Source organism: Schistocerca nitens, chromosome 4 (assembly GCF_023898315.1).
Source record: "Schistocerca nitens isolate TAMUIC-IGC-003100 chromosome 4, iqSchNite1.1, whole genome shotgun sequence".
Classification (NCBI taxonomy): domain Eukaryota; kingdom Metazoa; phylum Arthropoda; class Insecta; order Orthoptera; family Acrididae; genus Schistocerca; species Schistocerca nitens.
In genome coordinates, this window is record NC_064617.1 from 140,203,231 (window position 1) to 140,217,014 (window position 13,784).

Genomic DNA, 13,784 nt, shown 5'->3' on the forward strand with positions numbered 1-13,784 from the left:
TTTTTTCCATTTCCAGGAGTGTATAATGAAGTATCTCGAAGAGAATGACCTTCCCCATGAATTTTTTCCAGATGATGTACTTATCTATAATGATGCACTATCTGCAAAAAGCTGTATAAATTTTCAGTAAGTTCTTGATAAGGTTCCAAAATAGTGCAATGAACAACAACCTGCTTTAATTATTTAGAAATGTGAACTTGTGGTCATCATAAAATGCATAAATGTTGTATTCTATGAGTATAGTATCAATGAGTTACAACTGGAATCAGTCAACTCATAGAAATATACCTAGGTGCAGCAGTTGTAGCTACATATATTGCAATGACAGCACAGGGTCAATTGTAGGTAATGCAGGTGACCCATTTCATTGGTAGTACACTTCTAAGATAGTCATTCTACAGAGGAGACTAATAGGTGTAAAACAAAGGATAGGCCTACAGACAGATAGATGATGAATGCGTTTGGCTGCCAAGAGAGCAATGTGTGAAGCCTTCAGTGATGACCATAACAGAATATTGTCAAACGATCTTTCACAAAACTCAAAGACATTTTGGTGGTATACAAAGGATGTTAGTGGCACCAACGTTAGTGTCCAGTCCAAGAATTGCCCCAATTTCTTCACTGTACCACTGAAAAGATGAGAGTAATATACATTAGTGTCAGTGGTGTTGAGAAACAGCTAAAATCATTAAAAGTGAACAAAGCTCCAGGGCCTGGTAGAGTCCCTCAGATTCCATACATAATTTACTGTGAGGAAGCCCCTCCTCTAACTATAATCTATCACAGATCTCTAAAACAAAAAACTGTTCCCAGTTCTTGGAAAAAGGCACAGGTCACACCTGTATACAAGAATGATAGTAGAAGTGATCCACAAAACTACTCTCTAATATCCTTGGCATAAATTTCTTGTAGAATCTTACAACATATTCTCAGCTCAGATATAATAAGGTATCTTAAACAGAATGATCTGCATCACCTCCTCCATGCCAACCAGCATGAATTCCATAAATATCAAACATGTGAAACCAATTTGCACTTTTCAAGACAGGCAGCTAGATGAAGTAGTCTTTGATTTCAGAAAATTATTTAACTCAATATCACACTTACTATTGAAAGTACGGTCATATGGGGTATAAGTGAAATTTGTGATTGGACTGAGGATTTTTTGTAGGGAGGACGCAGCATCTTATCTCAGATGGAGAGTCATCGTCAGATCTAGAAGTAACTTTGTATGTGCCCACAGTAGTGTGCTGGGACCCTTGCTGCTCATGTTATATATTAATAACCTTGCAGACAATATTAATAGTAACCTCAGAGTTTTTGGAGACAATGCAGTTATCTATAACGAAATACTGTCTGAAAAAAGCTGCAGAAATATTCAGTTAGATATTGATAAGATTTCAAAGTGGTGCAAAGATTGGCAACTTGCTTTAAATTTTCAAATATGTACAATTGTGGGGTCACTGTTGGAATCAGCCAAGTCATACAAACACCTGGGTATAACATTTTGTTGGGATATGAAATGGAATGATCACATAGGCTCAGTCAGGGGTAAGGCAGGGTAAGGCAGATGAGATGGTAGACTTTGGTTTATTGGTAAAACATTGGGGATGTGCAATCAGTCTATAAAGGAGATTGCTTACAAATCGCTTGTGCAACCAGCTCTGGAATACTGCTCAAGTGTGTGGGACCTGTACCAAATAGTATTAACAGGGGATATTGAACATTTACAGAGAAGGGCAGCACAAGTGGTCATAGGTGTGTTTAATCTGTGGGAGAGTGTCACAGAGATATGAGGGAACTGTATTGGCAGACTCTTGAAGGCAGACATAAACTACCCTGAGAAAGTCAATTAACAAAGTTCCAAGAACCAGCTTTAAATGATGACTCTAGGAATATACTGCAACCCCCTACGTATTGCTCACAAAGGTATCATGAGGATAAGATCAGAATAATTACAATACACACAGATGCTTTGAAACAATCATTCTTCCCACACTACACACATGGATGGAATGGGAAGAAACCCTTAACACTGGTACAATGGGCATACCCTATGACAGGCACTTTGCAGTGACTTGCAGAGTACAGATGAAGATGCAAATGTTGGAGACTGCTTATGAATCACTTTTGCACCCCATATTAAAATATTGCTCAAGTACTTGTGACATATCAAAAAGGACTAACAGGGTATGATGAGAATATGCAAAGAGTGACAGCACAAACAGTTACACATTTAATTGATCCAAGGGAGAGTGTCATGAAAAACTATATCACAAAATCCTGCTTAGAAAACTTCAAGAATCAGTATTAAGTGAGGAATCTATCACTATACAACTGTCTTCTATGTATCATTCCCATAGGGGCTGTGAAGATATGATTAGACTATTTACTCTGCCTACAGAGGAGTTTAAGCAATCATTCTTCCCACACTCCATGTGTGACTGGAATGAGAGGGAACCCTAATTTCTGGTAAAATGTGAAGTATCCTCTGCCATGCACTTTATAACTGTTTGCAGAGTATTTATGTAAATGTAGATTTTATTGCAGTATATTAGACTCATCGCTCCTGATGTGTTACAAGGTTCCATTTGCAATAGAAATGAAAAAAAAAATTAAATATAAAATTAAAATTTACAAAGCTAAACCTCCACCTTTCCTCATTGCAGTTTTCTTTCATTTTGCACATGAGTTCCTAACAACAATTTTGAGTCTTTTACTGTAATGTAGAACTCATTTACGTACAACACTATTGCTTTATAATAAATCAGCATTCTGTGACCCAAGAATGTACAGTCCATATACAATGATCAGATGGAATGTTACGACCACCAACCTACTGCTGATATAAACTTGTTCAAGTGATAGCAGCATCAGCTGGCAAGGAACAACTGCTAGTCAGACACATGTATGGTGCATCCAGTATCAGTAAGAATGTTGTACATGTGCAGAATGATATTTGACAGAGGACTCAACTGGATGAACACAAACAGCTGATAACTGAAGCTAAAATCACTGTCCTTTCTGGAAAGCCAGCTTAAGCTTACTTACATCTACAGATTAGATGTGACCTTTAATAAATTTTGAACATTTCATAATTAGAAGCAACTATATTTAATTATCAGTATTTTACAGAACTGTAATTTTGATATCAAAACAGATGCCATGCTTAACCACACTGCATGCTTGCATCACTGACTCATTGTTCCAGAGTTAAGCTTGTATAGGATCTATAAAATAATATAGTGTCTTACACTTACATCACACCCTGAAAATGGCTATCACTACACATTTCACTAACACAAAATCATGTGACACACTCAAACAATGGGAAATGTGGGATGGAATAATAAAATGAAACAGATTACTACTTGACACGAAGAGGAGAAGTTGAGTGTCAGACAGGCATATTGAAGAGTACATTCAAAACATAGACTAAGGTAATGGACAGAGTCCTCCTTCACATATAGAATAAAATACACACACACACACACACACAAAAACCACGATCACGTCTGGGCACTAAGGTGTCACTCACTCGAAGTGTACAGACCTTAAGACGTATGTTGGAGGAACCTGTGCCCAAATCAGCAATAATCAGTTTATAGTCTCCATCACCATTAATATCAGCCATGGTAATACAATGACTGAATGTATAAATTCCAGCATGAGCATCAGTGAAGGCATCAAGCCATGGTGTATTAAGTGCCCTGTAAATGTAATATCTCAATGTAAAACATACCACAAGTAGATTTCGTTTCAGTTGATTCAGTGTACATAATTTTACAGCCAGCCTAATATCAGTACATGTGTTTATGCCCAACTAGTCAACAACTGTAAATTGTGGAACTTGATTGTTATATCTTGAGGGTTGATATAATTCAATAAAAGGTAAACATGAGAACTTATTTGTAAACACAAAAAGCAAATGCATGTCCCATGTGCCACAGGTTGGTAACTACTTTACTGGCCAACTGAATCCTGTGCCAAACTAGAGAATTTAAAAATATACAAGAAAGTATTTCCACCAGTATGCAAGTTTTCAAGAAGAAATATTTTAAACTATATCATGCGGTTGCTAACAGATTTCTAAAAAAGGACTTGAGAGACACTGTATGCAGAAAACGATTAGTATTGCCCACCTTTGGTTTGTTCACCACAGTAACATTCCCAGCACGGATTTGAGGGCAAAGTGTGACTTAGACACATATTTATTGATGTTATCTTTGTGGTACTGACTCAGAGGGAGAAGAACTCCTCCTGTTTCTTAACTTAATTCATATTCACATACTCAGTCCATTTAAAGCCAACCAATAAGCAACAATAACTCTACTTTGACAGCTGCCATCCCTGCACATCAGACATTCTCTTCCCTACATGCTTGCAAACTGCACCAAACATACCTGCCCCACCAAAGAATCTCTCAACACATATACCAACAACTTCTTCCTGTCTTTATTCTTCTGCAAATAGCCCACAGATTATGTCCACAAACAAATCTGTTGGGCACTACTCTCTGCTCATCCTCTGACTTGAAAAAAAAACTCAACAGCACCCTTCTTGTCATACAGTGCTACTCAAGCCTGGAATGCCTCAATATATTACTTGGCCAAGGCTATGAATTTCTCAAGCCTAGTGCTAAAATGAGATACTCTATCCATGACATCATCCTCACACTGCCCACTGTTGTCTAATATCTCCCTTTTATCTTCTGTAACATCATTGTCTAACCATATGACATCACTACAAACTAACAGTTTAATGTCACTGTGAGTCTTTTTAAATGTTGCTGATTGACTTAAACTTAAACAACTATGGAACAGAATATAGAAAAGTTTTTAAATTCTGAAACTTCATATTCCATGCAAAAAGTTTTAATTTTTACTAAAACAAGCCTCGGTTGTTACTGTTTATGGAAAATTAGTTTCCATCTCATCGCATAAATCTCAACACAGTTGCTAAAAAATAAGAAGTTTTTATTTCTCAATGGCATAAGGAGTTGTCATTACAAACAATAAAAATTACTGACCTGTATCAGTACAAGTAGTAGAGACTGATGGGTGCTTATGGGATGAGACTCAGGGATGTACATTAAGTATTAATTATACTGTTTATACTAAACAGATCTTCATTTTACCGGTTCTGTATATAGAAAGCTGATTGTGGTCTGTCAAAAATTTTTTTCAAAGACACTACTTTAATCATATACCAGTAACTGTGATCTTTTAAGTGTAAACAAACTATGCCAAACCATAAGTTACCTATCATTAATGAGAGCTAGTTACTGTATTGATCTACCTTATTTTACAAAACTACAACTCTGGTATAAGCTAATGTAGTTGGCCTGTATTTTGATTCGTCCCATAATGTAGCCTAGCACATTCTCCCTTATGACAGGAGCTGATAGCAGAAAGTTTAGTGAGGTTGAATGAAAATTACCAGAAGTAATGATAGGTAAGGAAACATTATCAACATGACTCACTCCAAACTGTATTACGACAAGGCACACTTTTGATAAGCCTTTGTATTAAGTATGTTTCGACGCATTGCTAAACTGAATGAAATATCATAGCATTTTAGACTGAACATCAAACTTTGAAAATAGGTGTAAGTGTTGCGTGAGATTTCTGTTTAAAATGTGATGATTCTTCTTCGTGTCATTCTAATTTAAAGTATTGTTGACTGGAAGATTATAATACCCAGTTTTCCTCATCACCTTTGTGTGACTCATTACATGAGCAGAAAGTGAGCAAAAGTTCACCCTCTGAGTGACAAATTTTATGTACTGGTACTACTTTAAGAGAAGCTAACATTATAAATTAGTGTTACAAAGTAAACTAGAATTAGGATCACTTAGGTACAACATAAGATAATATTATGTAATAAAACTGTATTTTTTTAATCTCTGGAACTGTAAGTCATAATGTATTGCAAATCATTGTGCATTAATGTTCTACCTGAAACGCTTTACCGGTTAATTTCGTTCAACGTCAAAAGTATACCTTCACCAACAAAATATTAGGTGAGGTATTTAAATATTCGGCACACATCGAGTGCAGCATGTACGCGTAAGTAGTTGAACACTCGTTTATTGCTGTGGTGTATAACTACTTGTTTGGATGCATCACGTAACATGAAAACGGATACAATGCTATACAAACCTTATTCCAGCCATTTTCATACGCATGTACCACACATCAAACTGTTTGAACTGCAGCACACTTCGCTCGCTACGAAGACGAGCAAACGCCTCCAGTCCCCAAATCCATAGCGACCGCGTCGGACAACAAACGACTCCACCGTTGTCATGGCAACGCAACTTGGACTCCGCCGCTGTCATGGCAACGCAACTTGCTAAGGCCCCACACACGAGCGACGGATCACAGCAATCCGTCGCATGGGGAACCACTTGCTTTGTAGATCGCACGTGTGTGAGCAAATCACAGCGATCTGTCGCTGATCGCATGTAAATCCCAGGCACTCTGAAGCATCGCATGCGATTCGTGCTTATAATATCGCTGCCGGGTTGGTTGACAGGCGTCTAAAGCTTGCGAAATGAGGGATGCTCCGCTAGCTTTAGACGCCTGTGGTTGGTTGGCAGCGATCTATTTGCTTATAAACAACAGCGTTTTATAACTGACAATCGGCTATACTTCGACAATGTAGCGCTGATTACATCAGTTTGTTTGTTGTCGCCTTGCTGTATGGTTTAAGGATGACCATGGCCACTTGAGTTTCTCGAATTATTCCGTGAACAGGAATCGCCGTGGAAAATGAAATCTAAGGATTATCATGATAAATTAAAAAGAGAGAAATGTTTCGAGCAGCTGCTCGTAAAAGTTAAGGAAGTGGTCGCTACGGCAACAAAGGACCAAGTTAAAAAAATTCGCAACTTGAGATCTGCTTTTATGAAACAGTACAGTAAAGTGGAAAATTCTTTAGTGTCAGTAAGTACAAGAGAACAAATATATACAACACAGCTGTGGTGTTTCAGTAACCTTTTGTTTTTAAAGGACTATGCTGAGCCTCATTGCTTGTTAACTGTAAGTTCGTTTAGTGAGATGAGGAAATTACGAAATGACTATTTCTAAAGGACTTAACAGTTTAACAGCCACCTCGACGGGGAAATTACGAAGCAACTAGCATTTGTCATGGTCACTGCATGGTTGTAATAAAATTAGTTGAAATATAGGAATGAAGAGACAGTGGTTTAGAGATAATATTATTTATTTTTATCTTTAATGATAGCTTTTACAAGTATTGTAGTACAAAATATAACAAAATGGTTCAAATGGCTCTGAGCACTATGGGACTCAACATCTGAGGTCATCAGTCCCCTAGAACTTAGAACTACTTAAACCTAACTAACCTAAGAACATCACACACATCCATGCCCGAGGCGGGATTCGAACCTGCGACCGTAGCAGTCACGTGGTTCCGGACTGAAGTGCCTAGGACTGCACGGCCACCGCAGCCGGTTATAACAAATGAGAAGAGATGTATAGGTACGGTCGTCATGTAGGCCTACGCTTGTGAATGCTAAACTGTTTCACCAAGGCACGCTGCCGGCATCATTGAAGTATTGCACATAAACTTCTGGAACTTGCTGAGCAGAAGCTTTGGACATAGCTCGAATTCTTTGCAGCCCTAGTAAGTCGCAATGACATCCTGTTCCGGTCACTCCTCTGTCGTAATTTTTCCTATCAAAGCAGTCCGAAGGCGAGTACGTGCCTGTACCGTTTCTGCGTCATAAATTGTGAAGCGTACAAAAAGGCATTACGGTTAAAAAGATGTTGTCCAGAGTCAAGCGATGGCCGAGCGGTTCTAGGCGCTTCAGTCAGAAACCGCGCGACTGCTACGGTCGCAGGTTCGAATTCTGCCTCAGGAATGGATGTGTGTGATGTCTTAGGTTCGTTAGGTTTAAGTAGTTCTAAGTTGTAGGGGACTGATGACCGAAGATGTTAAGTCCCATAGTGCTCAGAGCCATTTGAACCAGAATCAAACCGATTTGAATCTTCAGCACTCTGAATCTTGCAGTTATTCTTCCAGATGCGTTTCCCACAATCCATCTGGCACGTGACACTCGATAATTGTAAATCCTTCGTTCTCTGTTCAGTTGATTTTTGTTGAATGGTTTCATGAAGTACGTAATGGAAAAGCCTCATCTCTGGCAAATACGTACGATAGTGTGTATTCATTCGCTTCATATGGTGGAGGTAGTTTCAAATTTCCATTCGCAAGTTTCTTTTAGAAATCCGTATTCTTCATTACATCACCGTCAGATACACATCCATTTGTGGTATAGTGAAAGTAAATTAGTTCCTAATGAGCATCAGCAATGGCAAAAAACACTTGACTGTGAAACTGCTTGTAGTTGAAGAAATAAAAGTTCTAGCATCACGTGGTGGAATAACGTAGACGTGTTTACTATCAACTGCCCCCAGACAGGTAGGAAACCGCCATCTGATTTCAAACGCCTTCGCTTCCCAATCTTTATCGGTCGATGGAAACTGCGACAAATAGAATACATTTCCATTGATACATGTTTCAGGAAATACCACCAGATGATAGCGGCGCTCAGTCACGGATCCAGGATTTTGGTTTGGAAGGGACTTAACCCAGCTGATGGTACCCTTTGTAGAGGTAAACAATAAAACACTAAAACCACACACAACATTATATTTTGCTCATTTAACGTACAGCGAATGTCTACAGATAACTTCTCGCAAATTATTCAATGATTTCGACAGGTTGCAGGCTGCCGGTTATACATATCCGGGTGATTATAAATGCAAGCCAAACTGTTCAACCCGTCTTCCGTCATTGTGCGAAAGTACGATTTTATTAGTTGAAGCGAAGAGAAGCTGTGCTGCACACTAAATTTGTAATTTTTGTATTTGGGAATAACTCGTTTGTCTCTTGATGCGCCTCTGTCGCTGATTTGGGGGGGGGGGGGGGAGGGACGGAAGGAAGTTCCCTGTCTCCCCAAGGCTCCTTCCAAAGAGGTATTTATCCTAACAATGAGAGAGGAGGAAGCAAGTCACTGCTGTAAACACGCTGCCACTACCGAGTTCAGATTTTCTGTTTTTACGGTTCTCATAGTGTGAAGCCCGGTCCACACGCAACGATCTGTCTGCGCAGACATCGGCGCAGATGTCTGTACATGCAAAAGATCGCTGCAAATGTGGTGTGTTCACACGACACAAACCCCAATCTACTACTCGCCCGCCGTCTGTCGGTGTAGAAAAGAAATATCAGTGGCAAGCGACTACGCTCCCCGTAAACGTCAAAAATTTAATTCAGTTATTTTGAAATATAGAAATGGAGGAAGTTCTGTTGTGGTCTGTGTTTGCAACTTTTGTTGCAAAAAGCATTCAGACCAACCGTAGGAAACAGAGAAAGCGGTCAAAATGTGTAGACACGGGCTGCTAAAGCGAAAGCAGCTTTCTCACGTACATTTACTGCGAGAGTTGCAGGGCGAACCTAACGACTGGCGAAATTATTTGCGGATGGATGTCGAAACTTATAATTATCTCTTAAAGCTTGTAACCCCTCATATTATGAGAAAAAATACTTGTATGAGAAGGGCAATTTCTCCTCATGAACGGCTGGCGGTAACATTAAGATTCCTAGCAACAGGAAGGAGCTACAAGGATTTGGAATTTTCAACTGCAATATCGAAACAAGCGTTGAGTGAAATAATACCCAACACATGTGAAGCTATTTACGCTGTCCTGAAGGATGAGTTCATGAAGGCAAGTCAAGTAAATTAAGTCTGTCAAGTTACAGATAATATTTTTGGTGTTGTAGACGTGTTTGAAACACAGTAGGCCTATATTATTAGAGATTATATACCTACACGGCCAATGAGCTATGGTTTACTTTGTTTCTGAGTAGGCATTTTCAGTTCGCTACTGTGTACAAGCAACCTGTTGCAAACTTTTGTTCCAGGATACAAAACTCCATTCTGAATTCTAGAAAGAGATTCGTTATCTGCCTGAAAAGTTTTACTTGTAGTACTGTGGTTGTTAATACTATAGTTAATATGGTTATACTACTGTTTTACATTACCTCATGTTCCATTTCCTCGCACATTGACACTCCAATTTCATTTTCAATTGTACTCCTGCTTGGTCTTGGCGTTTCTTGATCACTAAGAAAGCCAATCAGATCAAAATACCATAATGTTGGCTGCTATACTTGATCTACTCCCACACCAGATCTTCTAGATTTCTGAACTTTGGATAACTCTTTTCGGTAAACAGTTCGCAACGAATTTATTTTTTTTATTACTGTTTCTCTGTTTGCCGAGGCGTCAACTGCCCGCAATTTTTCAATTGGAACATTGTATGCTGCTGTCTTTTTGTCTCGGTAACTATAGTCTTTACTTTTAATCTTCCACAAACATGGGTGCTTTCTATATATTTCAATGAATTCACTTACAAACTTTCGAGAACACTGACGAGTATCAGCCATTTTAATGCCCAGTGAGCACAAATACAAACACTAGACTGAGCAAACAGCTGTTTCGCGCCAGATTTGCGGCGATCTCCTGTCCACACGCTCCAACTTGTCTGCGCAGATGTGGTTTGAACCCACAGATTTGAGAGGTTTCGCTCAAACCTCCAACTCCAACTTCCAGGTTTGCACACACCTCAGGTTGGTGCAAATCTTCTGTCCACACGCAACGATCTGTCTGCGCAGATGTGATGTGCGCAGACATTTGCGCAGACAGATCGTTGCGTGTGGACGTGCCTTGAGGATGAACAGTTCGAGAACTGCAGAGTGCTCTGTTCTTGAAAAGCGCCTTCTTAATTGTCCCAATACGAAATCGATGAAAGGAAGAAATACATTCAATCTGAAACAAAACACGACACTATTCTCGAGTTCGAACGGACATAACAGAAAAGGAAGAAATGCTGCATTAAGCAAAAAGCGTGTGTTTTTATTAATGATTTATTTTACCTTTAGTATCCCTGCTTCAGTATCTGAGCGATGAACTGAACGTTTGGCAGTTCTTGGTGCCTGCACTGGGATGTCCAAACGTTCTATAACACGGCACCCCTCTTCGAAAATGTCTTGATGTTTTTTTTTCTCAGTACCTTTAGAGTGTTCTTACTATACTGTCTACCATCTGACAGTAAGGGTTAGATAATGCAACAGGCTGAAGTTGCCGTGTAAGTGGAACAGTAATTCCAATACAAAAATTCCAGATGAAGTCTTAGCTATGAAGTAGTAACTGTAATAAAAAAATAATAATTTTGTGTAAAGAAAACTTATGTTTCAGTAACACGTTCTACATCATTACGAAATGTCGTATTCATGATCTATCGAACAAGGATTAATGTATGTGTGTATGTATGTATGCGGCGGTTACCGTCAAAGGTAAGACAAAGTCGAATCGTTGAATAGACGTCTGAAGACTTGCACTTTCTGATGACGGAGAAGTTCCGTCCAGTTCTTCGAGGAACTGTACGATAGTCTAAGAGCTCTTTGAATTGAAGGGCTTTCAAGACAGCACGTATCACTAACACTTCGTATCGCTTTTTGCCTCTGAGTTTTTTTCGAGTGTAGCTCGCTTGGCAAATTCCAGTCTTTTTGCTGATTCACGCACAAAACTGGTAACAACACAACTCCCATCATACTGCGAATACTAGTAAGCTGCAGACCTCCACGACAGCTACGTTTAGTTAATGTGCTTGCACAATGCATAAAAGTCGCTAGCGCATGGAGCTGTTTTATTCGGAATTGTCCGCCACTAAACTTTCCAGACATGCTGGGATCTCTGCTATAACCTTGACCTCTCAAATTCTCAACTTGTAGGCCGACTTGATTCAGTTCTTGAACGATTCGATCACTTACACTACTGTCCATTAACATTGCTACAAGAAGAAGAAATGCAGATGATAAACGGGTATTCATTGGACAAATATATTATACTAAAACTGACATGTCATTACATTTTCACGCAATTTGGGTGCATAGATCCTGAGAAATCACTACCCAGAACAACCACCTCTGGCTGTAATAACGGCCTTGATATGCCTGGGCATTGAGTGAAACAGAGTTTGGATGCCGTGTACAGGTATAGCTGCCCATGCAGCTTCAACACGATACCACAGATCATCAAAGAGTAGTGACTGGCGTATTGTGACGAGCCAGTTGCTCGGCCACATTGACCAGGCGTTTTCAGTTGGTGAGAGATCTGGAGAATGTGCTGGCCAGGGCAGCAGTCGAACATTTTCTGTATCCAGAAAGACCCGTACAGGACCTGCAGCATGCGGTCGTGCATTAGCCTGTTGAAATGTAGGGTTTCGCAGGGACCGAATGAAGGGTAGAGCCACAGGACGTAACACATCTGAAATGTAACGTCCACTGTTCAGAGTGCCGTCAATGCGAACAAGAGGTGACCGAGACGTGTAGCCAATGGCATCCCATACAATCACGCCGAGTATGGCGATGACGAATACACGCTTCCAATGTGCGTTCACCGCGATGTCTACAAACACGGATGCGACCATCATGATGCTGTAAACAGAACCTGGATTCATCCGAAAAAATGACGTTTTGCCATTCGTGCACCCAGGTTCGTCGTTGAGCACACCATCGCAGGCGATCCTGTCTGTGATGCAGCGTCAAGGCTAACCGCAGCCGTGGTCTCCGAGCTGATAGTTCATGCTGCTGTAAACGTCGTCGAACTGTTCGTGCAGATGGTTGTTGACTTGCAAACGTCCCAATCTGTTGACTTAGGGATCGAGACGTGGCTGCACGATCCGTTACAGCCATGCGGATAAGATGCCTGTCATCTCGACTGCTAGAGATACGAGGCCTTTGGGATCCAGCACGGCGTTCCGTATTACCCTCCTGAACACACCGATTCCATATTCTGCTAACAGTCATTGGATCTCGCCCAACGCGAGCAGCAATATCGCGATACGATAAACCGTAATCCGACCTTTATCAAAGTCGGAAACGTGATGGTACGCATTCCTCCTCCTTACACGAGGCATCACAACAACGTTTCACCAGGCAACACCGGTCAACTGCTGTTTGTGTGTGAGAAAACGGTTGGAAACTTTCCTCATGTCAGGTCGTTGCAGGTGTCGCCACCGGCGCCAACCTTGTGTGTATGCTCTGAAAAGCTAATCATTTGCATATCACAGCATCTTCTTCCTGTCGGTTAAATTTCGCGTCTGTAGCACGTCATCTTCGTGATGTAGCAATTTTAATGGCAAGTAGTGTACGAGGTGCATTCAAGTTCTAAGGCCTCCGATTTTTTTTTCTAATTAACCCCTCACCCGAAATCGATGAAACTGGCCTTACTTCTCGATGTCATCGCCCTGCAGACGTACACATTTTTCACAACGCTGACACCATGATTCCATGGCAGCGGCGAAGGCTTCTTTAGGAGTCTGTTTTGACCACTGGAAAATCGCTGAGGCAATAGCAGCACGGCTGGTGAATGTGCGGCCACGGAGAGTGTCTTTCATTGCTGGAAAAAGCCAAAAGTCACTAGGAGCCAGGTCAGGTGAGTAGGGAGCATGAGGAATCACTTCAAAGTTGTTATAACGAAGAAACTGTTGCGTAACGTTAACTCGATGTGCGGGTGTGTTGTCTTGGTGAAACAGCACACGCGCAGCCCTTCCCGGACGTTTTTGTTGCAGTGCAGGAAGGAATTTGTTCTTCAAAACATTTTCATAGGATGCACCTGTTACCGTAGTGCCCTTTGGAACGCAATGGGTAAGGATTATGCCCTCGCTGTCCCAGAACATGGACACCATCAT

At 40.5% G+C, this 13,784-nt stretch overlaps 1 protein-coding gene across 1 annotated transcript in view; it reads right to left on the reverse strand.

The window, feature by feature from the left end:
• Window positions 1–6,275, reverse strand: part of LOC126252019 (Bardet-Biedl syndrome 1 protein homolog) — a 110,278-nt gene extending 104,003 nt beyond the window's left edge. The window contains exons 1-2 of the mRNA XM_049952805.1: window positions 6,162–6,275; window positions 3,554–3,710 (exon numbers count right to left, since the gene is read on the reverse strand). Coding sequence (XP_049808762.1) covers window positions 3,554–3,710; window positions 6,162–6,187 — 183 coding nt within the window. The 5' untranslated portion in view covers window positions 6,188–6,275. The remainder of the gene's footprint in view (window positions 1–3,553; window positions 3,711–6,161) is intronic.
• Window positions 6,276–13,784: the final 7,509 nt, after the last annotated feature.